The 24,876-nt window shown below is 37.9% G+C and overlaps 2 protein-coding genes across 5 annotated transcripts; one reads left to right on the forward strand and one right to left on the reverse strand.

Annotated features, from left to right (window-relative positions):
• Positions 1-2,237: 2,237 nt before the first annotated feature.
• Positions 2,238-4,425, forward strand: LOC100252168 (uncharacterized). The gene is made up of 3 exons (XM_003632975.4): positions 2,238-2,660; positions 3,176-3,600; positions 3,746-4,425. The coding sequence occupies exons 1-3, from the start codon at positions 2,496-2,498 to the stop codon at positions 4,182-4,184; spliced, it is 1,029 nt and encodes a 342-aa protein (XP_003633023.1). The 5' UTR covers positions 2,238-2,495; the 3' UTR covers positions 4,185-4,425.
• Positions 4,426-4,608: 183 nt separating this feature from the next.
• LOC100247033 (homeobox-DDT domain protein RLT1) lies at positions 4,609-24,876 on the reverse strand. 4 transcript variants are annotated; one of them, XM_002273523.5, is made up of 18 exons: positions 24,174-24,876; positions 23,555-23,995; positions 23,080-23,159; positions 21,856-22,260; positions 21,661-21,750; positions 21,382-21,546; positions 21,022-21,244; positions 18,670-18,770; positions 17,965-18,051; positions 17,704-17,856; positions 17,441-17,596; positions 11,403-11,612; positions 10,670-11,326; positions 9,957-10,508; positions 8,329-8,961; positions 8,076-8,183; positions 6,231-6,497; positions 4,609-5,795 (listed from the first exon to the last, which is right to left on the reverse strand). In XM_002273523.5, the coding sequence occupies exons 1-18, from the start codon at positions 24,310-24,312 to the stop codon at positions 5,019-5,021; spliced, it is 5,244 nt and encodes a 1,747-aa protein (XP_002273559.3). In that variant the 5' UTR covers positions 24,313-24,876; the 3' UTR covers positions 4,609-5,018. The 4 variants fall into 4 exon arrangements, with proteins under 4 accessions (XP_002273559.3, XP_010655456.1, XP_010655458.1 ...); XM_010657154.3 differs by having other exon boundaries at positions 23,080-23,162; XM_010657156.3 differs by having other exon boundaries at positions 4,609-5,811; positions 23,080-23,162.

Genomic DNA, 24,876 nt, shown 5'->3' on the forward strand with positions numbered 1-24,876 from the left:
CCATTTTGGGTTAGGATAGGAAGAGAACGCCCTCTTAGGGTTATGGTGTGGTCTCCATTTTTGGCTCATGAATCATACCACGCAAGTCACGCGCAACAGTTCACCAATGATCTAAAAATAAAAAAGGATGTACGCTCTTATTATAGACTAGACGGCATCGGATCATGACTCACCCCATGAGTTCCGCGGAAAACAGTTGTGGTGGAGTGCAGCAAATAACGCGATTTTGCTCATCCTTTTTTATTGCCACAAAAGAAAGGACCCCTTTTGGGTAAAGCACCCAGATCACGTGCATCACCACATATCACGAGTTCATATGAATTTGAATATTAATTAATTATGACGTATTTAATATTTGGTTATAAAGCAATTAAAAAAAAATATTGCAATTTTTTCAAATGAAAGTAGATAACCTGTTAAAAAATGATCTTTAAATTTGATGATTCCTACTTATTTATTTTCCCTATTTTCTCCTCAAGTGTATTTACTAAATTTCATTAATAATTTATAAAAAAAAGTATTTTTTTTTACATATATTTACTAAACTGCCCTCTTTTCTTTTAATGGAAAGTCAAGCATAAAGTATTATAGAGAATCCTGTAATTTCACGCAACTCCAAGCCTCTTTCATATGAAAAGTAAAATCGATTTCCGTCCATATTAACGTTACGTTTAAATTAAGTCATATTTAAAGAACGGTAAAATCGAGGGAGGAGGTGTGAGAGTCTGAGCTGGGGGCCTGGGGCAGGACAATAATTCCTTTATTTATATCCATTTCCTCCTTTTGTTTTTCTATAAATAATTTTTTATTTATATAAAATAAAAAACATTCCAAACTAACGATTTTTTAATTAATTTTTTAACCATAAAATTCATATCAAAAATTCAATTTTTTCTCTAAATTAGAATTCTTCTCATAATAGGTTGAAAATTTAGAAAATAAAGAAATTATGTAATATAAAATAATTACACTTATTTGAATAAAAATAATATATTTTAAAAAAATGAAAGTCTCAATCACATCCTTTTTTTATTTTTATTTTTAATTAAAAAAATCATTTAAACATATAATAATTATGACAAAATTAATACTTATCAAATTTAAAATTTAACTTTATTTTTTTTACTTTAAAACATACTTATTTTCTAATTATAATAGTTGTCATAACATTAAGACCTATTTTTTTCCTCACTATTTATAAATGTCTTCACTTTTATACCATAAACAAAAGCACGAAAAAAAAAGCATATTTGGTTTAATTTTTAAAGAGTTAGAAATCTTATTTGAATAAAATTATTATTTTTAGTTTTCAAAATTCAATAAATAATACAATATGCGTGTTTATTAAATAATAACGATTAAATTAAATTAACTATAATTATGTTCATTATAATTAATTAATTTTAATAAGAATAATTAATTAATTTTTATTTAATATTCAAAAATAATAATAAAAAGTATAAAAATATAAATAAAGAGTTTCTTAATTTATTTCTTATTTTAATATAGATGATACATCAAATTACAATTTAAAATATTATTTTTTTAAACAATAAATAAAATTTAATATTATCTTCTTTTGAAAAAATATAAATATAATTTAAAATTTTAATATAATCATTTAATAAATATAAATATTTTACAATAAAAATATACTCAACACAACTATAAATGGGCATTAATTTCTTTTCTTTTTGACTTTTTTTACTATAAAAAATACCCTATTACCTAAATAGTTCACGTGCCTTGTACATAGACCAAGGCTAGTATTATTATAAAGGATTATGATATTATATTTATTTATTTATTATATCCTTATTTTATATTAATAATTAATAAATTAAATTATAATATATAAATATGTACATATAATAATCTATCATTTTATAAATAAATAAAACATTAAAAAATAATGTTTGATTTCAAATGTATATAAGAAATATTTATAATATTTATATTCCTCGGATCATGTTACAATATCTTTTAGTTTTTAATTTTTTGAGTATTTTTAATAAAATTTTGAAAAATTAAATTGGAATTTTCACTTTTTAGTATTTAGAGTTTCTAAAAATAAAATTATCATAAATAAATGGTGTTTAAAATTTTGGAAATTTTATTTTTTAATTTATCGTGACAGAAAAAAAATGACTTGTTTTTTCTCACTTTTTTCTTTCTTAGGTAAGACGGTAAGAGAGTACGAAAGGATTAAAACTCGGAAGATGTGTTTTTAGGCTTTTGAGAAATCGCGGAGACTGTAGAAACTATCAAGCTACGTCTGGAAAGTTCCACAAGCTTCGGGGGCTTCCAGAGACGTCTCAGCCGCTTCTATCCTTTTGTTCTAAAAATCATGACTCATCATTCAAAACCTCACACAACCACAGCCTACAATACCAACTTCTACAGATCCATTCTCGCATTAACAACTCTCCATTCAGTCATACCCCGCAAGAAGAGGGAGAAGAAGAAGAAGAAGAATCAGAAGAGCAAAGCAGAAGATGGGTGTGGATTACTACAAGATTTTGCAGGTGGACAAGAGCTCTAAAGATGAAGATTTGAAGAAGGCTTATAGAAAGCTTGCTATGAAGTGGCATCCTGATAAGAACCCCAACAACAAGAAAGAGGCTGAAGCCAAGTTCAAGCAGATCTCTGAAGCTTACGAGGTATCTCTCTTGTTTTTGCATCTATTCCTTTGTTTTCGTTCTCAATTCTTCATTTCTTTCCAATTTTTTTATTTCTCTCTTCGTGGAATTTCATATGATCTGGGTTGCCTAGATTTCTCGTTGTTTGGTCTTTCTGGGATTACCCTATTATGAACAAAATCCTGTATTGGATCTAGCGGGGATTAGCTGATGGTGCTGGTGCTTGGTTGCTGGGAGATTGGAGGAAAAGGTCTCATGTTGCTTTAATACCCAGTAGTAATGAAATGAGAAAGGATTCGACTGGACTGGATCTAGTGATTTCTATCTCGGTTCATAAATACTTAAAAACTTTTGAGATTAAAAATTGACTCTCCTTCCTCTCCTTCAATTTCTCAGCTACCAAATGGAATGCTAACAGAACCCCAGGTTTACATATCACAGATTTTGGCAAAACCTTATCAATATCCTCTCTTCCTTCAATTCAAAGACTACATATGCTAAAATATGATCTGATCTTGTTTGTTGATTTGGTTTAGGTTTTAAGTGATCCCCAGAAGAGAGCAGTGTATGATCAGTATGGTGAAGAAGGCCTCAAAGGCCAAGTGCCACCTCCAGATGCTGGGGTTCCTGGTGGAGCCACCTACTTCCAAACGGGAGATGGGCCAACAATGTTCAGATTCAACCCGAGAAATGCCAACGACATATTCGCGGAGTTCTTTGGGTATTCAAGCCCATTTGGAGGAATGGGTGGGACTGGAGGCGGTGGCATGAGGGGTTCCAGGTTTTCCAGTGGAATGTTTGGGGATGATATCTTCAGTTCATTTGGGGATAGCAGGCCAATGAGTCAAGGTCCTCGCAAGGCGCCTCCTATTGAAAATACACTACCTTGTAGCCTCGAAGATCTTTACAAGGGAACTACCAAAAAGATGAAGATTTCAAGGGAAATAATGGATGCAAGTGGGTAAGTAAATTTTTCTTCAATTCATATATATTGGTTACATTTCTCTAGGTAAAAAGTGGTCTTGATTGTTGTATTTTATTAGATGGGCATTGTTCGATTTCCTGAGATCTGTCCTTTTTTTGTCTTATGTTGGGTCCTTTAACAGGAAAACTATACCAGTGGAGGAAATTCTGACCATAGAAATCAAGCCAGGGTGGAAAAAGGGAACAAAAATCACCTTCCCGGAGAAAGGAAATGAGCAACCCAATGTCATTCCAGCGGATCTGGTTTTCATAATCGATGAAAAACCGCACAGCAAATTCACAAGGGAGGGTAATGACCTGGTTGTGACACAGAAGATAACGCTAGCGGAAGCACTGACAGGCTATACCGTCCATCTCACAACACTAGACGGGAGGAGCCTCAGCATTCCCATCAACAATGCCATTCACCCCAATTATGAGGAAGTTGTTCCAAAGGAAGGCATGCCCATACCAAAAGAACCCTCGAAGAGGGGCAACCTAAGAATCAAGTTCAACATCAAGTTTCCAACAAGGTTAACTGCAGAGCAGAAGTCGGGAATCAAGAAACTATTGGGTTCTTAAATCGGATTATGGCTAATGATGTGCGACTGTATGATTTAAAAGAGCTACTGGATATTTGTCTTTTTTTTTTTTTTTTCTTTTTTGAAATAGTGTGCATGGCCAGAAGTACCCAATGCATTTGTAACTCAAATGAATAAAATTTGGAGTAAAAGACAATAGTGAGTAAAATTTCAGTTTTGAATTGCTAGAATAGTGATTGTAGCGTTATAGTTGAATGGAAGATCAGAAGATTTTCGTATAATCCAGTCTCTCATTAGGTTTTTGCTCTATAAACAATTTAGGTTTGATGTTCATCAGGAAGTGTTAAGGCACCAGGAAAAGTCTCTTGCAAATCAGTGTTCCTGGGACTGGAAACCATTTCATGTTTTCCTCAACAGAGTGCCTAATGTGACAGCTGAGACAATCATATTATTTGCACCATAACTTCATGAAAATTTCATCTTTCACTTTATAGTAATACAATCGAGAATGTAGTTTAAAAAGGAAAGGTGGGGTCTCTATAGAGCTCCTCTATTCTTTCTTTTTTCTTTTTTACCCCCCTTGGTACAATCATGAGAAGGATGGGATACTACAATTCAACCCTCATTCCAAGTAAAGAATTACAAAGCAAATCATCTATTCATCTAAAAGTGTCCTCTTCACGGCTTTCCGGTGCTTTCTCCCTCTGCCGATTGGAAAAAGCAAAGGGGAAATAGATATACTATGTCCCTCTAAATATGTACAAGGCAAATTACTGGTGAAGTTTGCATCGTCTAAAAAATGTATATGACAAATTAGAGCCGCTGCCAATGCTTCAGTGAATAACCCAATCACCCACTTACTAATGTTCGTATTTCAATCACTATAATCTTCTGAAGTAGCATATTCTGTGCCTAGATCTTCATTTCCAACCCCATTTACTAGTCCATCTGAGCACTCATTCATATTTGCATCTTCCGAATTGTCATCATCACCTTCCTCTTCACTCCCATTATCATCTTCAGAACCCTCTGCATCCTCATCACTTACTTCCATTAGATCCCCAGTCTGACCACCTGAAACACCATCAAAACCCAGCCCCCAGCTCCCATGCTCATGTTCCATCTCTGGAGCATTATCGTCAGATTCCACAGTATCCCCACTGCTATGATTATCAGCATTATCCATTTGCATCATTGTGAATTTGCCCCATCCCTCCCCGATCAAGTTTCTATGTGATTCACCCTTGCCTTTAGGCCTAACCATGTCACCCAAATGACCAAGCGGAGTCCCCTTGACAGCCCTTTTATCTGCTCTTCTCCTAACTGTTCGGGGTCCTCGCCTACAACCCTGTCCTTGCGATTCCTGTTCGCGAGTTCTTCGGTCCTGCAGTCCTCGTCTTTGATTTAAATTCGGATTGTCCCTGGCATTATGCTTTCCAGTGTGCGGTCTGGAACTAGAAACTCTTCTCTGCCATTTTTCACCATGTAAGCGACCACGCCCTCGCCCACGACCCCTTTGCCCATGCCTAGAGCTATCACGTCCATTACCCAGGTCAGTCCAGTTCTCTTCTTTCTTATGGATATCTTGGGGGAATCCACTGATTTCAACCTCTTGAGCATTCTTGACTGGAGCATACCTTGATGGAAACTTCTGCAGCAATGGAGAACTGAGATGATCATTTGTTTTTAGGACATGCAAGAGATTAGGGATGCCTATATCATCAGCTCAACATAAATCTATAATGCACATTTAACAAAACATGGCCAACAGCCCAAGTATCAATTGTTGATGTTTCTAACGAGCAACTTATAATCTATACATCTTTATAAAAAAGCATATGGGATATTAGAACATCCAAATATTTATCACAATACCAAACAGGCCAAGGGTCAATTATATGGATGTTTCTAACCATACCTACCTGTTTTCCTTGTAAGAATGTATATGGGATACTAGAACATCCATATAATTGTTTAGCATATCTGAATTGACACTGAAAAGGAAAATCAATTTTCCCCTTTCACCTATGCAACCAGGAAAAAACAACGGAAGAAAGGAGAAGGTTGGAGGTGGAGGTGGACTCACTCTGAATTCTCCCAGTTCCTTCTTATCATCATGACATTGGGATTTATCATGATGTATGTAGGATATAGATGCATCAAGCTCCAAAAGTCTGACAGCCACAGCTGCCGTGGTTTGTGGTATCCATGCAAGTACAGGAACTGACCCAGTGTAAGCAGAATCATATACAGCATTCCCTGATGAAGTACAGGAGCCCAACAATTCCTTTGTTGTCCTGAACTCTGTTGATAAACGGTCCTGTTTTATGACACCCTCTAACAAAGTGACAATCTGCAAAAAAGATTGAATTAAACAAGCATCAGACATATCACCTAATACAATAGCATCATGGAACCACAGCCTTATCTAATATATTTGTATATATTGATACTGAAAGTAAAGAAATTGGTGTAAAATTTAGAAAGTGAAATGACAGAAAGCAGGTGTGAGAGGAAACAGATTTGACGTTGGGAGAGGGAAAGTATTTGCCTTTAGGAGGTTAAAAAATTTGTAGATTGATGAAGGCATTCAACCACTGCATAAGCAATTTGAATTTGTATACATGGTATGTAAATGTAATTCATTGCAACCAAAAATGTATAATATAAATCACAACTAGGAGAGAAAATACTCCATGTATAACCAACATACTGGTGGAAGTTTTTTAAGACAGAATTTGAATTACTGATGGAGAGGAATAATTAGGTATTTATGAAAAATAATTCTACAATGGTTAATTGAGAAATTCAGCAAGAATATTGTTATTATGTTATTTTCCCAAAGAAACTCTCTTATGCCAAATTCAAGAATTAGAATGCTTGGTTTCATCTCCTATGTATTAGAAACTATTGCATACATCTTTTTTTGGTAAGGGTTATAAACTGTTGCATAAATGAAAATATTTAAGTTTGTTGATGATGCATACTTGTTAAGCTTATGTAAAGGTTCTATAGTTATCACAACAGACACAAGATTCCGAAATCAGAAAACCACACCTCTAAACAGCTGCCAAATAGGAGGTATGGGATCATGATTCTGAAACACCAACATCAAATAAGAGAAGTGCAACTAAAGAGTAATGCAAGACAGTATTTCAAGTTTACTGCAAAATTGCACCCTATTAACCACCTAATTGAAATTAACATTTATTTGCCAAACAATGTTAACTCTCAAACACTTACAAATCATACTAGACTATTTCCAACATACCAAATCAACTGCCATCAATAATGGATTTTGCCTATTCCCAGTGACTATAGTTAAGCAACACGATTCTTCTTCCAGTACCTGGACTCAGTCCACAGGCCATATTTGAAACTAAAGGTTCCTTGCAACAATTAACTATTTTCACCCCTCTTTCCTCAGTTGTCCTCTTCGGAAGGCCACACTTCCGCTTTCCACTAACGAAGTTGATGATCTCCAATGTACTATACCAAACATGAATAGCAACTAGATAAAAATTGGTTGCTTTCCTAATCCATGCCCAAGCAAAGAAGCCAAACTTTTAGGAAAACCCAAATCCAAATAAGAAAGCTCTTGAAAGCTTCGAAATACAAATTGAATACGAAATAAGAATCTAAATCCCTTCACGCTAATTAGATTATGCATTGACCAATATTTCTCGAAAGAACCCTAGGTCACATTCTCTCTCTCTCTCTCTCTCTCTCTCTTTCTCTGGGATAGGCAAATAGATGGTGAAGATAATATTAGAAGGCATCTAACAATATAATAACTGGTTTGACTTTGAATACGAGTTCAAAGTAGACAAGAAACAGCAAAAACTCAGAAAATTAAGCATAACTCACAGGCTATGGCATATGAGAATGCCATCAAAAGCACAAAGGATTAAGCAAGAAAAATATTTAAAACCTGTAGAAGATCCTCAATAGATGATGAGGTCTGTATCTTCATACCCCAAGTCTCTCTTTGATATCCTTCCATCCAAAAAGACTCCAGAGCGTCCAGTGGAATAGAAACCTGAGAATTAAGAAATATAAATGGTTTAAGTCCAAATTGAACAACAAGATGCCATGATAGAATGAAGTCTTAACTGTTTGCATTATATATATATATAAGGTTCCTAATCCTAACACAATTGTTATTCTGAGTTAATTTTATTTACCTCAATAAAAGCTAGTAGAGCCTTTAGCAATCTGATTCCCAGGGGAAGAGAAGAATCTGAAATATGTAAGTCCTCAGGGTTTGTTTTCTTTTTGTTTTCACATTGGATAACATGTTCTAAAAAATGTACATTATTATCAAAGGATCCAAACGTCCTATGACAAGAAGGACAGTGATTGTCTTCATTAAAATAACACTCAAAACAGAAATCACAAATGCTCAACAACTGGGCGCATCTTTTCTTCCCATATTTCATAGAGCATAATGCTTCTGAATTAAAGCATTCTTTCCACATCCACTTTTGAAAATCTTGATATCTCTTCAATGTAGCCCTTTTCTCCATCTCATTTCTCCCGAGTTCAATCCCAAAAGATGATAAAGGCTCCAATGCATCAGATACTAAACCACAAACTGTACTGTTAGGACTGTCAAAGCCAGCAATGCAATCAGGATTGGAATCCGTTTCAGTATTTTCATTCTTTACAGTAGTTCTAGTTTGGCCCACATTGTCAACACACTGAGAATTTCTTCTAACATTTTCCTTGAAAGCCATCTCAATTTTTTGCAGCATTGCGTGCAAGTGAGATTCCCTAATCCCTCGTGTATCCAAAGATGTGATAAGAGCATCGAAGGCCTACATGCAGATCAAACTCAATAAATAATAATAGAGACCAGATGCATAGTATTTAGCTTATATAATGATAAAGCAATTGATCTAAATAAGTTCAAATGATGAGAATTTAATTTCAACAGAGAATTGTTTAGCTCATATAATGATAAAGCAATTGATCCAAAAAAGTTCAAATAATGAGATTTAAATAATTCAACAACATAGAACTTAGAGATTTGAGAAAATTCAATATGAAAATGTCCCCTAACACTGGCAAGGATCAATTTATACTTATAAAGGACATGATGCATGACTTATCCCAAGGCTAAAGGAAAAAAGAAAAACGCAAAAAATAATGCCACACCTATGGCTCAAGGAATTGTCCTTTATTTCTTGATGGGAAAAGATTCTTCTCCCTGATCACCATAAGCTCTTTTTCCCATTCTTAGTTGGGAGACAGTAAAATTTTCCTACCCCCATCAAAAGAGACATGTTATCCCACATAAGGAGAAAAGGTGTGCCTTCAAGGAAAAAGGAAAAAAGAAAGCCAATCTGAGGCATAACAATAAAAAAGTTACATTTTTCTATTCTAAATTCCTCTTCTTTGATGAGATGGTATAACAATAGAACAAAGTTATGTTTTCCCCTTCTAATTCCTCCATTTGGATGCCAGCTTTTATTATAAGAAAAGGAGCAGCTTGCATATTTAGGGTTCCACATTTAGGTTCTGGAGGCTTGCCCTTTTATCATTGGCCTCTCAAGACAGCTAGAAACGTGACTAAAAAGCATGTGGCCAGGCATTTTGTATCTGCATTATTGCAGCCAATATCTATCATAAACAGTACTATAATGATCCAGGTCAAGCAATGCTCAGATTAATGAGACTGGAAGTGATGTCCAGTTCAAGAAAATTTCTAATACATATACTAAGATGAAGGCCAATTTGCAAAAATAGTAGGCCAGGTCACTCCAGAATTGGCCACATAAGCAAGTTAGTGCATGACTACAAGTTTATTTACCTCTTCAGAATTAATAAGCCTCCAATAGCCATCATGTAATTCAACAAAAATCCTGCCGGAACCAGGGTCATTTCTGGAAGCAGATGCAACAAACTGCCAGTATCTGTTACGTCTACGATCTTGACCAAGAGGCAATGACCTGTAGACATAAACATCTTCTGCTCTGTGGGCAATATAAGATTTTAATTGCAAGCGTGATCTTTCTGCATCATATCCATGTTGAGATATGAAGTTATTCGGAACTGTCGACTCTTGAACTATTGAGGTTCCTTCAGTAGGCAATGTACTAAGGTGATTCTGAACATTGTGTGAACTGACAGAAGGTTTTTGGCCTACTGCAGTGTTAAGAGATGCCTCATTATTTTTATTATCAACAGGCAATGGGCTCTGGCTGCCCTCTGCTGCAGCACTAGTAGGTTTCATATCAGCCTTGCTCGCTATACAAGATGTATACTGTACTTTAGTTATATTCTCTTCTTTCAATCGTTTTTTATCCAGTTGTGCCTCCGCCCACATTTGCTTTTTAAGGGCTATTGCAGCTTCCAAGCGGTCCTGCAAAACTCTTGATATCAGACACAATGATAATTGGAAAATGACAACAAAAAAAAAAAAAAAGGACAAGTCAAAACAAAACAAAAACTTAAACATGTAAATAAATAAAACTAGATGATAAAGCAATTTAACAGATCAGAGAATTGAAAAGGGAAGATAACCTCAAGAACAGCACGAATAGTGTTTCCCTCATTTGCAACACCAATTAAGGCAACCAGGGCATTAAGACGCTCCTCAACACTGAGATCAGAGTATTCCCCTTCTGCAAGTCCTTGAACCCATGGTTCACCTGAGTTGCTTTCATCAATCTCTACGTTTTCTTGATCAGGATTGCCTGCACCATATTGATTAAGTGTAATACTTGCAGTGGTTGTAACCTTCGTGCCACTTGAAAGGGGTGAAGAAAAATCCTTGACAACTTCATTTTGTGGATTTATTACATCATTACAAGCATTCTCTTTGCCATTTCCTGAACAAGTGCTTCCCCCATTATTAAGATGGATGGTGTTTTTGTTTGCATTTGATGGAGTGCCTAAATCATCAACTTCAGGACCCTCTGCAACATCACATTCAGAATCGTCATCTCTTTCAACATCATCAACATCTTCTCCAGCTAAAAACCCATTTTCAAATACATGAACTTTCTCCCTAGCAGCTGAAAGTACTTTCTCAGCATCAGCGGGATCCTTTCTAAAAGTTGGTCGTACACAATATGTACATGGAGCTGTTCTTTCAAATAGGGCTGCATCCCGTGATAGAGCAGCAGATATGGATGCCTCAGGCGCCTTGCTTCTTGTCAAGTCTCGAAGTCCAGATTTCTTGCAAGCAAACAAATTTAAATCAGAGAAGAATAAAGGACAAAAGATCTTATTCAAAATTACAAATAATTACTACCTGAATCTTGTCTGCAAGTTCTAATATTGTTAGCCCCTTGCTACCCTCAAGTGAAAGAACATGAAAAACAGCAAATTTGACTGTTCCAGGTGTCAACCGATGCCTGGATCGGCGTGAGAGGGAAAAACCTTTTCCTTTCATGATTGCAACTGCATTGACAGCTGCCGAACCATTGCGTAAGGTAGAAACTATATCTTCACAACCTTTAATCTGCAGAAAGAAATAAACTCATCCATAATTAAATCAAAAAGATAAAAAGGCAATTCCCAAACATTAACATCTAATTATTCTCATTGCCTAGGCAAACAATAAGTGATGGTGGAACATCTAATAAAAAATTTATTATGGCTAAGTTGTCCTTGCCATTATTCATTATCAGACATATTTGAGCACCTACGTTATACAACATGCTTCCACCCAAATCATAATTAATACAACATTGGAGGCTGTTGGAGAAGAGGGAAATCGGTAAACAAATCCACCTAGAAATCAACTCAATTTCTGTAATTGCTTATCATAATGCTTCACAAAGGAACCAATGTTGTCCAGCCTATACAAGAAGTAAAATAACTTGTGGTACATGCTCCAATTGAACACTGTATAATGGAGGCAAAACCAGCATCCTCATCAAATTACCAACACAAGAGGTTAGATGACTAACAATACCTTGCAGATTATTTTAACTGTTGAATATAATGTATGTATAGTATACTATCTTTCCTTGTTAATATAGGTCACATGTATGGTAGTTAGGACTCCTAGCCTTGTATATATATATCTCTCAATTGTAAGTAGAGATTACAATGAATGAGAATAAGGTTTTTCTCCTTTCTCTCTCTCTCTCTCAACATGGTATCAGAGCCAAGGAAGAAAACCTAATTCTTTCCTGTTTTCCTTGTCATCAACTCCGGGAAACCTTCCGGTGACCGTGTTTCTTTCCGGTCACCTTCCCCATCTCCCAATACTTTCCGGTCAGTCGGATCGTCGTTAGAAACCACTCACCGCTGGCAAATTTTCCGGCGAAATTTTCCGGCGAAATTTCCCGGCGACCTATTTTTCCGACACCGACCATACCAGAAGGAGCGCCTGGAGGAGATCTCCAACTTTTGTGAAGGCACCAGCACCAAAAGAGCAGCCACGCGCAGGCCACGCGCAATTTTCCGGCCGGCGGTTGAATCTCACGCGCCGGCGCGTGGGGGCGCGTGAGAGCTTTTCCGGCGACGCGCCTCCTCCTCCAGCTTCGCCTGACGCCGATCAGCCTTCCCACCTCCCTGGTTCTCCCATCCGAGCCCTGCACGTACCTCTTTTGGGGATTTTTGTCTCCGTCGGCCCTCCAAACAGTCTTTTCGGCGAAGCTCCGACCACTTTTTCTCCACTCCAATCCCTGCACGTGCCTTGGGAAGTGTTCTTCTCCCTTTCTGGTGGTACCACACCGCGATCTGAGGCCGTCTCCCTTTTTCGGTGGTGCCACGCTGCAATCTGAAGCCGTATTAGGGCTCTCTTCGATCCAAACATACTTCATTCTCCAGATAAGTGGATATGGCTACTAAAGCTTCCATTTTTTCCTCTGTCATATCTGGATCTCCTATGATTACTTCGGAGAAATTAGTTGGGAGTGAAAATTATCTTTCCTGGTCTGCCTCTGTTGAACTTTGGTTTATGGGTCAAGGATATGAGGATCACTTGATTACACAGGAGGCAGATATCCCTGAGGTCAACCGCGTACAGTGGAGGAAGATAGATGCACAGTTGTGTAGTGTATTATGGCAATCGGTTGATCCCCGAATTCTTCTTCATCTTCAGGCCTATAAAACTTGTTTTAAATTTTGGACTCAGGCCAAAGGATTATACACGAATGATATCCAGCGTCTTTATAAGGTGGCTTCTGCTATTGTCCATCTCAGCCAACAGGACTTGGATCTATCTACTTATATTGGCCAGATTGCCTCTCTTAAGGAGCAGTTCTTGACTGTGATGCCTCTTACTCCTGATGTTGGGGCTTAACAAACACAGCTTGACAAGTTCTTCATGGTCCTTACTCTTATCGGCCTCCGTCCGGATCTTGAGCCTATTCGTGATCAGATTCTTGGTAGTTCATCAGTTCCGTCCTTGGATGATGTGTTTGCTCGCCTCCTCCGTATCTCGTCCACTCAGACTTTGCCATCTGATAGCGCTTCAGATTCTTCTGTGTTAGTTTCTCAAACTACCTCTCGAGGAGGACGCAGTGGTACCCGAGGTAGAGGCCAACGTCCTCATTGCACCTATTGCAATAAACTTGGCCACACTCGCAATCGTTGCTATCAGTTACATGGAAGACCTCCTCGCACTGCCCATATGGCCCAGTCCTCTGATTCTCCGCTGCCTCAGCCTCCGAGCTCCTCCGCATCTCAGACATCTCAGGCTTCTATTGCCTCTGTTGCCCAGCCTGGTAATGCCTCTGCCTGCCTTACCCACACATCTTCTCTTGGACCCTGGATTCTAGATTCTGGAGCATCTGATCACCTATCTGGTAATAAGGATCTTTTCTCCTCTATTACTACTACCTCTGATTTACCTACTGTTACCTTAGCTAATGGTTCTCAAACTGTGGCTAAAGGTATTGGTTTGACCCTTCCTTTGCCTTCTCTACCTCTCACTTCTGTCCTTTATACTCCTGAATGTCCTTTTAATCTTATTTCCATCAGCAAAATCACTCGTACTCTTAATTGCTCTATTACCTTTTCTGATAAATTTGTGACCTTGCAGGACCGGAGTACGGGGAAGACGATTGGCATAGGAAGTGAGTCTCAAGGCCTCTATCACCTCACCTCAGATTCATCTCCTGCAGTTTGCATTTCCACTGATGCTCCTCTCCTCATTCATAATCGTCTGGGCCACCCTAGTCTCTCCAAGTTCCAGAAGATGGTTCTTCGTTTTTCAACTTTGTCGTCGCTTCCGTGTGAGTCATGTCAGCTTGGGAAACATACTCGTGTCTCGTTCCCAAAGCGTTTGAATAATCGGGCAAAGTCTCCTTTTGAGCTTGTCCACACTGATGTTTGGGGTCCTTGTCGGACTGCGTCTACTTTAGGATTTCAGTATTTTGTCACTTTCATTGATGACTATTCTCGATGTACTTGGTTATTCTTAATGAAAAATCGAGCTGAGTTATTCTCTATTTTCCAGAAATTTTATACTGAAATCCAAACCCAGTTCAATATTTCTATTCGTGTGTTACGCAGTGACAATGCCAGGGAATATTTTTCAGCCCAATTTACTTCGTTTATGTCTCATCATGGGATTCTTCATCAGTCTTCTTGTGCTCATACTCCTCAACAAAATGGGGTAGCTGAACGCAAGAATCGACATCTTGTTGAGACAGCTCGTACTCTCCTCCTCCATAATCATGTTCCTTTTCATTTTTGGGGGGACGCTGTTCTTACCGCTTGTTATTTGATTAATCGTATGCCCTCCTCTGTCTTACACGATCAGATTCCTCACTCCCTTCTTTTCCCTGACCAACCACTTTATTTCCTTCCTCCTCGTGTCTTTGGTTGTACTTGCTTTGTTCATATTCTCACTCCTGGACAGGACAAGCTTTCCGCCAAAGCCATGAAGTGCCTCTTCTTGGGATATTCCAGACTTCAGAAGGGTTATCGTTGTTATTCCCTTGAGACTCATCGGTACTTTATCTCCGCTGATGTCACCTTCTTTGAGGACTCACCATTCTTTTCCACCACTTCTGAGTCTCTTCCTGTTTCTGAAGTCTTGCCCATTCCCATTGTCTCCCCACCTGATGCTATGCCCCCTCGACCACTTCAGGTTTATCATCGTCGCCCTCGTGTCGTTGCTCCTCTCCCTTTTCCTGAGGCACCTGCTGACTCACTTCCTATCCCTTCGGCTTCACCTGCCCCAACTCTGCCTTCTCCTAATGACTTACCCATTACTGTTCGGAAAGGTACTCGCTCTACTCGTAATCCTCATCCTATTTACAATTTTTTGAGTTATCATCGATTATCTTCACCCTATTCTGCTTTTGTTTCTGCTTTATCCTCTGTTTCTCTTCCAAAGAGCACCCCTGAAGCTCTTTCCCATCCAGGCTGGCGACAGGCAATGGTGGATGAAATGGCTGCTCTGCACTCTAATGGCACTTGGGATCTTGTTGTTTTACCCTCTGGTAAATCTACAGTTGGTTGTCGTTGGGTCTATGCAGTTAAGGTTGGTCCTGATGGTCAGGTTGATCGCCTTAAGGCCCGCTTAGTTGCTAAAGGCTATACTCAAGTTTATGGTTCTGATTATGGTGACACATTCTCCCCTGTTGCCAAGATTGCTTCTGTCCGCTTGCTTCTGTCCATGGCTGCTATGTGTTCTTGGCCTCTTTATCAGTTGGATATTAAAAATGCCTTCCTTCATGGTGATCTTGCTGAGGAAGTTTATATGGAGCAACCTCCTGGTTTTGTTGCTCAGGGGGAGTCTGGTTTAGTGTGCAGGTTACGCCGCTCTCTATATGGCTTGAAACAATCTCCTCGAGCATGGTTTAGCCGTTTTAGTTCTGTTGTTCAAGAGTTTGGCATGCTTCGCAGTACAGCAGACCATTCAGTTTTTTATCATCATAACTCCTTGGGGCAGTGTATTTATCTGGTTGTTTATGTGGACGACATCGTCATTACAGGCAGTGATCAGGATGGTATTCAGAAACTAAAGCAACATCTTTTTACCCACTTTCAGACCAAAGACTTGGGGAAACTCAAGTATTTCTTGGGAATTGAGATAGCTCAATCCAGTTCTGGTGTGGTCCTTTCCCAAAGGAAGTATGCTTTAGACATCCTGGAAGAAACCGGTATGTTAGACTGTAAACCGGTAGACACACCTATGGATCCGAATGTCAAACTTGTACCAGGACAGGGAGAGCCTTTAGGAGACCCCGGGAGATATCGACGGCTCGTAGGTAAATTGAACTATCTCACCATTACTCGTCCAGACATTTCTTTTTCTGTGAGTGTTGTTAGTCAATTCCTACAGTCACCATGTGATAGCCATTGGGATGCCGTAATCCGTATTCTTCGATATATCAAAAGTACACCAGGCCAAGGTGTATTGTACGAGAACAGAGGTCATACTCAAGTTGTTGGTTACACAGATGCAGATTGGGCTGGCTCACCCACAGATAGACGTTCCACTTCAGGGTACTGTGTTTTTATTGGAGGTAATCTAATATCTTGGAAGAGTAAGAAACAAGATGTAGTGGCCAGATCTAGCGCTGAAGCCGAGTATCGAGCTATGGCTTTGGCAACATGTGAACTCATATGGTTGAGACATCTTCTTCAGGAGTTGAGATTTGGAAAGGATGAACAGATGAAACTCATCTGTGATAACCAGGCCGCATTACATATTGCATCCAATCCAGTCTTTCATGAAAGGACCAAGCATATTGAAGTTGACTGTCATTTCATTAGAGAGAAGATCGCATCAGGATGTGTTGCTACAAGTTTTGTCAATTCAAATGATCAACTAGCAGACATCTTCACTAAATCTCTCAGAGGTCCTAGGATTAAATATATTTGTAACAAGCTTGGTGCATATGACATATATGCTCCAGCTTGAGGGGGAGTGTTGAATATAATGTATGTATAGTATACTATCTTTCCTTGTTAATATAGGTCACATGTATGGTAGTTAGGACTCCTAGCCTTGTATATATATATCTCTCAATTGTAAGTAGAGATTACAATGAATGAGAATAAGGTTTTTCTCCTTTCTCTCTCTCTCTCTCAACATTAACAAACCTCTCTTTTGGTGAGACACTAGTTAATTTTATTTCATCTTTCATCTTGCCAAGTATTATCAATATCCAGCATAGATCATGACTTTCCATCATCCACTAGAGCATTGACATGGCACATTTAGCATGTTGCATTTAATTGTGCCTTTTCTTGTGTGTATCAACACTGGTGCATGATGAATAATAATCTAGTTCATTCTCATTATTGATAGATACAATTATTCACTAAGAAAATTCATTGCAAAGTCAGAAAAAAGAAAAAGAAAATATAGAATTGAACCTCATTGTTCTCACGCGAATATGACCATTCGCTACTCCTCTTCTTCAACTGTGGCCCAAATCCTGCAGAGAGCGCAAATTGCCGCAATATTTCAGGCCATGTCAAGGGATTCAAGTGTCTTTGCCAGTTCCGGATATCAAAACCCCATGCATATGCCTGATATGAAAAGTAAATGTCAATAGATGATTCCACAATACAGAGAAACTAGCGCACCAAAAAATTACTAATAAAACCATGGTATTCATATATGGAGCTGGTATTACCCCTTCAACAATGTGTGGATGGCCACCTTCTGGACCAGCAGCAGTATTTTGATTTGTTCCTAATCCAAGAGATGGTGTCCTAGCAACATCTTCAATATCTTTTATTATCAACTTTACAAGAGCAATATGTATCTCACCCATCAATCTTGAATCCTGAGATTAATATGGTATAGAAATATGTGAAAAGGCAAAGAGAAGGCAAAAGCAGAAATTAAATTAATATGCATAAAATTGAAAACAAAAACCTCATGGAGAACTCACATAGTCATGAAAAGCTTGGACAAACTCATCAAGAGTAAAAGGCCATAACTGAAGCACATCGGCAAAAGTGATTAAAAATCTCCAGACCTGGGGAAAAAACAGTGTCCTTAAACCTCAAGATCAGACATGCTATATACATGATTTTAGACAAAATTACACTTTTACCTAAATAACAGTGAGACAAGGAATATGTAGCAGAGAGAGCATTATATTTATAGTTCCAACTAAAGTTTTAAGACATAATTACATGTCAATAAGCCAATGAAATAATTCTGGAATTTAATTTCTAACAAGACAGATAAATGCGTGATACATGATAGCATCAACAGTGAAAGGGACCGCACCATTAATGTGTTTGTAGAAATTATAGTTATACTAGGATGGTGTAAGCAGGAAAGTGCATGTGTAGTTTCACAGAAATAGGCATATTTGGAAGGCTAAATGAGATGAAAAATAATGCAACATCAAGGTTGAAGGGTTTTTTCCTAGATTACCTGCAAGACACAGAAAAATTTACAGAAAAGTATAAAAAATTATATAGCATCCCAGTTTTTTTATAAAAAGGACAAACTACCATGGATTTTTGAAAAGAAATACAGAAAATACATTAGGAATGCAATATTAAGATACATGCTTAGTTCATTTTCCAGTACATGGTTTCCCCTGCCAAAGCAGAAGGGAAATAGAACTTCCCTTTGGACGTACCATGAGAAGGTTCCCAATATTCTCCTCTGAATCATCCCAAGGTTGAACTGCAAACGGCCTTCTTAATTGCACTGACGTGGGTGGGAACACACTCAAAAGATCTGAAGCACAAGAACTGTGTTACAGCAGCTCAGATGATTTTAATGAGTAACTACGGCAGACAACAAAGCAAGACAAACCAAACAAAACAAAAAATAATACTTAACTCATAACATAATGTAGAACATTGTCAAAGATTCAGATTGTCTTAGAATGTGAGATTTCACCCTTTGAAAAACATTTAAGCTCCAATTTTTTTATATGTGAAATAAATTTAGCTTCCAGGAATTTTTATACATTAAACTGGAAATAAGTTCAAAAAAGTTTCTTGAGAATATGAGTAAAGGAATATGAAATAAACTCCACCACCACAATCATTATTGCTATCATAACTACAATCATCTCCATGCTCAGAAACACACCCCTTCTCTGCTGCTATCACTTCCACCACACCGCTTGCCACCACCAATACCAACTCTATTGTCACCTCCACCTAGATGCCTCCAGCCCCATTACAACCACCCAACCACCTATCTGTTCACTTCCATCACATAGCCAAGGCCATCAATGCCAATGTCAAGACTGACGACAACCACCCAACACCAATTGCAGCACTACTACTATCCTTCCGGCATGGCAATCATGATAAGCAACTACACTAATTCAGAACTGATATAATCCATGGTATTCAAATTTCTGCTCAAATCCCCTGTCCATCTGAATCTTCTCTCATACAAAAACACCGCTATGGAATTTAAGGCCCAAACAGAACATGGAAATCAACCAAGGGGATTTATGGTCCAAACAAAGCAATCATATGACCCAAGGGATGCCAAGAAGCAGCATGATGTTCAGATAAATTTGGACTGAATCTCAAAAATTTTTACAGCTACATGGAAAGAAAACAAAATTTATGCCATATTTGAAAAGAGAGCTCTATTTAGTGGAAAAGTTTAGAAATTCCATATGATTCAAAAGGAAAATCATATGGCTCTTCTATACTTTCCTTTTAGGCACATGGAGCATCCTACTGACATGGATCATGACTTTTATGCCAGAGACAGTGCACACTAGCCAGAGGGTATGCCACACAACTTTACCAGAGAGATATGGTGCTTATCAATGAGTGTCATATAAATTTACAGAAAGCATACTGTACCAACAAATTCATCCATAGTCAGGTGGGCACCTTTTTGTGTGCTTACTGTTTGTTAGTGGTATGATTGTTCGGGTCTTCCCAGTTTGAGCTGGCACATCAGAAGTTTTAGCAGCTATGAAAAAGGTGCACTTAAACCTACCTCCCCTCAAACTTGTTAAGGGATTTGAAAAGAGAGCTACTCTAGATACCTATTAATGTGGTAGACAAATGGAGCTTTCCTCATTGGAAGAGGTCTCTTGTGAATACTGTGAGGGGGTATGCCTAAAGAATGCTATATAAAATGACTGGAAGGGGATTAAAATGTATCTAGCTCGCTGGTTTTTCTATTTGGTTACCAGCTGATGTTGGCCTCTTTCCTCTTGTAAAACTGAGATTTCAAGAATTTGCAAGACAGAACATTAGGTATCATAGGTTTCTCCATGCGCTTAAGAGAACAGCTCAAAAGAACTAGTCTGCTCATTTAAACCTACCATATGATACAGATCGAAACTGAAGATAAAAATTTTTGAACCCATTATGTGATCTTTTATAGAATTCAAAAGCTAACACAGCTTATCCACGTCTCAGGTTAAAAAAGATCATATCGACATGACGATGTACAAGATGATTTGTCAGCCATGGATGAGAAAGAAGAAAAAATTAAAAGTGATGAAAAAGAAATAACCCAAAGATTGACAATGATAAAAATAAAAACGCAAAAAACCCACAAGCTTAAGCCAGCTTATGTCAGGCTCTGTTCTTAAAGCATTTAGGGATTCTTCACTGCTTCCAAACTCGTATAGGAAAGAACTACCACCAGAATATCATAAACTTTTTCCACTGTATACATAATCTCAAGCTCTGTTTGGTTTCTAAGGAAGTGTAGAAAAGAAAAAAAATAAATAAAGTTTTTAATGTTACATTTTCATCATCTGGGGCCTAAGTAAAAGGAAAATGACTGCTCAGCTGAGCCACAAGAAAAACCAAATCAACATTAAACACAAGATTCAGAATTCTGTTTTCTTTCAACTTCTTCAGTTTTTTAGAACCAAATGTAGGGTCATCGAGAAATTATTACATAAATGCATTAAGTGGTAATGAAAAGCAAATATGTGAATGCATAATGGGTAACTCAAAATGGTAATTTACTTTGGAATACGAGAAGCAACGGTTACCTCTGAATGACTCGAGGTTTTGCAAAGTGTCATGGTCAAGAGAAACAATTGAGGGCAGCCCTTTGCTTGCGGCAGCCAATTCCATCAGTTCCAAACGGTCATCTTCAATAAGTTCCATGGATTCTCTAGCAATTCTACGTGCAGTTGCCTTTTCAATTGAAGCTTTGAGTCTCACTGCCTCCTTTTCCCTGCGAAGCTCCTCCTTTTGCCTCCTTTTCTCAGCCTATAGGAAAAAGGAAGAGGAGAAAAAGGAAGAGAAGAAAGAGCGGGAACAAGGTAAAGAGAGTGTGTTATGATCATTTATCCTGTAAAATTGCAATATTAGGGAGAAAAAGGTACATTATAAGCCACTAGTCTCACTCTAAGAGATTCTTTTTGCAAAAATTTTTCCCTTCGTTCAATTTCACGTCTCTGTTCGCGCTGCAACCTCTCAACCTCCCGCTGCCTTTCACGCATCAACCTCTCTTCTTCCTTCCGTCTTTCACGGTCATGCCTTTCCATTTCTTTCCTTATTTGCTCTTCTCTCTAAACACATAAGATTGATAACTATTAGTTTACAAAGAACTTCACCAAGACCCCCCCCCCTTCCCCCCCACCCTCAACACCAATTTATAATATTTATTCTAGATAAGATTAAACCTTTCGCCTCAAAATATCTTGTTTCTCAAGCTCTTTCCGGATCCTTTTCTCATGGGCTTCAGCATCAGTTGTGATTCTAGCTTCTTCACCCTACAAGAAGCAGCTATTCATAAGTTCTTTTATTACAAATAAAATAACTAATCCATGGTAAAGAGGCACACTGTACATAAACTAATTTTAACTACACTAGCATACCTTTCGTTTCCTATCCATCCTCAAAACATCACCGTTATGCGTTATTTGCCTGTCAGATAATACATATGAATTTTCGGGTCCTATAGAATGACCACTAAACTGAGCATCTTTTCCACTATTCATGAAGGAATCAGACCGTGGCACAGAGTCATAATCCCCAGGAGATGAAAGAATGCGTTCTTGTTTGTCTTGTTGAGACAGAACACGAGCATGAGATACATAACCCTGCTCACCATATTCTCTAGAAGATGGTTCAGTTCTATGAAGAAAAGCCGAAGTTTCAGAACTTGGACCATCAATAGGCCGATCATAGAAGTGAGATGGACCAACACGCCCATATGCATCAGGTCTAGTACTGGACTTATCTTGATGAAATGGATGATCATGAAAAGCTCTTGCAGCAGCCTGGGGATGAAATACATAAGATGTCAAGATTTTAACCCAAGTGAACTAGGTATTGATTTGGTGAGTAAATTAAGTTTCAAAAATATGTACACCAGGACAAGACAGAAGTTACCAAATTGTTCATTCCAATGTTTTATAGGCAATTTAAATAACCATGTGTTCATGAAGATAGAAAGCCTTTTTGTTCTTGGAAGAGGAGGGGCACAGTGGTGCTTGGAATCATATTCTAAATAGGAATCAGATGGTGAGGACTGAACCAGATAGTCTATTAGTTGACTTAATGATTTTTCATCATGACCTTTTAATTGAGTGTGTCTGTGTTGTGTTGAAAATGAGGTGGGGGGCTTAGAATATATAACAATCAGAAACTGAAGACTGAACCTGACAGCCTATTAGTCAGCTTTATGATTTTTCTTTGTAATTCGCCTATGTGACATAAACCAATGCTAGTACATTGAAGAAAGATACCTAGAAGAACAATCATACTAGAAAATAAACAGTGTAAACAAGCATATTAACAAGTCCAGCTGTAGACTTGGACTGCTACAAATTTTTGAGATTCATCACTTCTTCAATGTCTGAGAAAAATAAGCTTGCAAAGAAAACTGTACAATGCAAGAATGCCATGCAAATATGATCGAAACACAAGGTCACCATTGAAAAAGATAAAAACATACAGAATGCCCAGTGAATTTTTTAACATCTTCACCTTATCATAGATTTATAACCAACAAAACATTGACCATCTCATTCATCACCAAATTCATCAAACACTGCATAGTATGCAAATTCATAAACTAAAGAAAATAGAGAACCAACTTTTTTTGATTTGGCATCACGATGCTCGTATACTTTCTCCTCGTAACAGTATGCTGATTGCTTTTGGTGCTCCACAATTGCTGCTGCACATGCAATGCCAAAACAATAAGAAGATGAAACATTTCAAATACAAGAAATATATAATTGAAACATAGATAAACAATTAATTTATCAGCAACAAGAAGCTGTTCCAAACACATGGATAAAAAAAATACTGATAATTAGGGATAAGAAAATAGAAATAGATATAATATCTAGCAAAAACTAGCTCTTGAACTACTGCAAAACCAAATCTCATGTACAACAAATGCATTTCCTTGTTCACCAATTTAGTAAAACCTTTTTGATAAGTAACAAATATACAGCCAAATCTCATGTACAACAAATGCATTTCCTTGTTCACCAATTTAGTAAAACCTAAACAAATGATCAACAAATATACAGCAAAATCAGTAACAATACTTATTAGTAATACCAATAGGAGCCCCAAACGCATCAGGGGGTAATGGATCAAACTCCATGCCGAGAATTGGACCATCATCCCTCAACGGCTCGCCCAACTGGGCCTCCACAGAAGCAATCACTCTCAGCTCAAATATCGATTGGGGTGACTCATAAGACCTTCGCCCCATTGGCCCCATATTTCCAGAGAGCACCTGTGGCAACTGCCCATAACCCAACGGGCTGGACCCCGACAGGGACCCAGACCCAGAATGCGACCCGTGTTCGCTTCGTGCCTCATCCTCAAACTCCTCAGCCACGGCATTCCTTGGCTTCTTTGACGCCGCCTCCTTTGCCTGTCCCTCTTTCTTATCCTTCAACCTCCGGTGACAAAACCACATCTGTAATTGCCTGTCTGACAACCCTAATTTCTCCGACAGCTCTGCTCGCGACGCCTCCGTCGGATACGGTTCCACTGATCAAAAATCACATCAAACCAAAGCCAAAACCAAATTTGCATCACATCAAACCAAAAACCAAACTTCACCACACCAAACCCAAACCAAAATCAAAGCTGATCACATAAAAAAAAAAACCAAAAAACATAAAATAAAATAATAATAATAACAGAAAAGGAAAACCAGAATACATACAAGCATACGCCCTTTCCAGGGTCTGCAATTGAAACGGCGTCTTCATCTGGCGCTTGGGCTTGCTCTGTGCCTCATTGGAATTCATATTATTAGCCGTATTATTCCGGTTCTGATTTTCTTCATCGGAGGTAGCCTCCATTGAAGATCAAAGAGAAGCTGCAAACCCTAGAAATCAAGTCTCGAAAACTAGGGCTTGGAATGGGAACCCAGAAACAAGATTCTCTCTCTTACCTCTCTATTCCTATCTCTAAATTCCGTGGGATCAAAGAAATAAAAAAGCCCGAGAGATTTTGCAAATAATAAAAATAAAAATAAAAGAAATACATAAATGCAAGCGATAATAAAAGTAAAAAAGGATCGTGATTAAAGAAGAAAACAAACCAACAGTAGACTCCCCTGACTATGCCTCCACCTTCCATATTTTTTCCCTTTTGTTTTTTCTTGTTTTTCTTTTTTTTTTTTCGTTTTAGTTTTAGAAAAACGTTACTTAATTTCGTGTTTGTGTGCAACAATGCTTGACACCAATCCGACCATTGATTTCGAGAACAAACGTGTTTTTTTCTTTTTTTAAATATTTTTTGGGTCTGTTCTTGGAATATATTTTTTCTCATGGTTTTTTTCTTTAAGGATTCGTGTTTGTGTGCGTTTGGGTTTCTGACTTACTGGGTCCTTTGGGATCTTTGGGTACCGCAGTCGACTTGAA

This window comes from Vitis vinifera, chromosome 10 (genome assembly GCF_030704535.1).
Source record: "Vitis vinifera cultivar Pinot Noir 40024 chromosome 10, ASM3070453v1".
Taxonomy (NCBI): Eukaryota; Viridiplantae; Streptophyta; class Magnoliopsida; order Vitales; family Vitaceae; genus Vitis; species Vitis vinifera.

Bases quoted from the DNA above. Each gene is read 5' to 3' on its own strand.
- LOC100247033 (XM_010657154.3), bottom strand. From the start codon at position 24,312: ATGGAGGCTACCTCCGATGAAGAAAATCAGAACCGGAATAATACGGCT. The intron at 23,163-23,554 runs GTATTACTAATA...TTGCATGTGCAG, and splicing joins TGCGTTTGGGGCTCCTATTG to CAGCAATTGTGGAGCACCAA. The intron at 17,857-17,964 runs GTGAGTTCTCCA...TATTAATCTCAG, and splicing joins TCCAAGCTTTTCATGACTAT to GATTCAAGATTGATGGGTGA.
- LOC100252168 (XM_003632975.4), top strand. From the start codon at position 2,496: ATGGGTGTGGATTACTACAAGATTTTGCAGGTGGACAAGAGCTCTAAA. The intron at 2,661-3,175 runs GTATCTCTCTTG...GATTTGGTTTAG, and splicing joins AGATCTCTGAAGCTTACGAG to GTTTTAAGTGATCCCCAGAA. The intron at 3,601-3,745 runs GTAAGTAAATTT...GTCCTTTAACAG, and splicing joins GAAATAATGGATGCAAGTGG to GAAAACTATACCAGTGGAGG.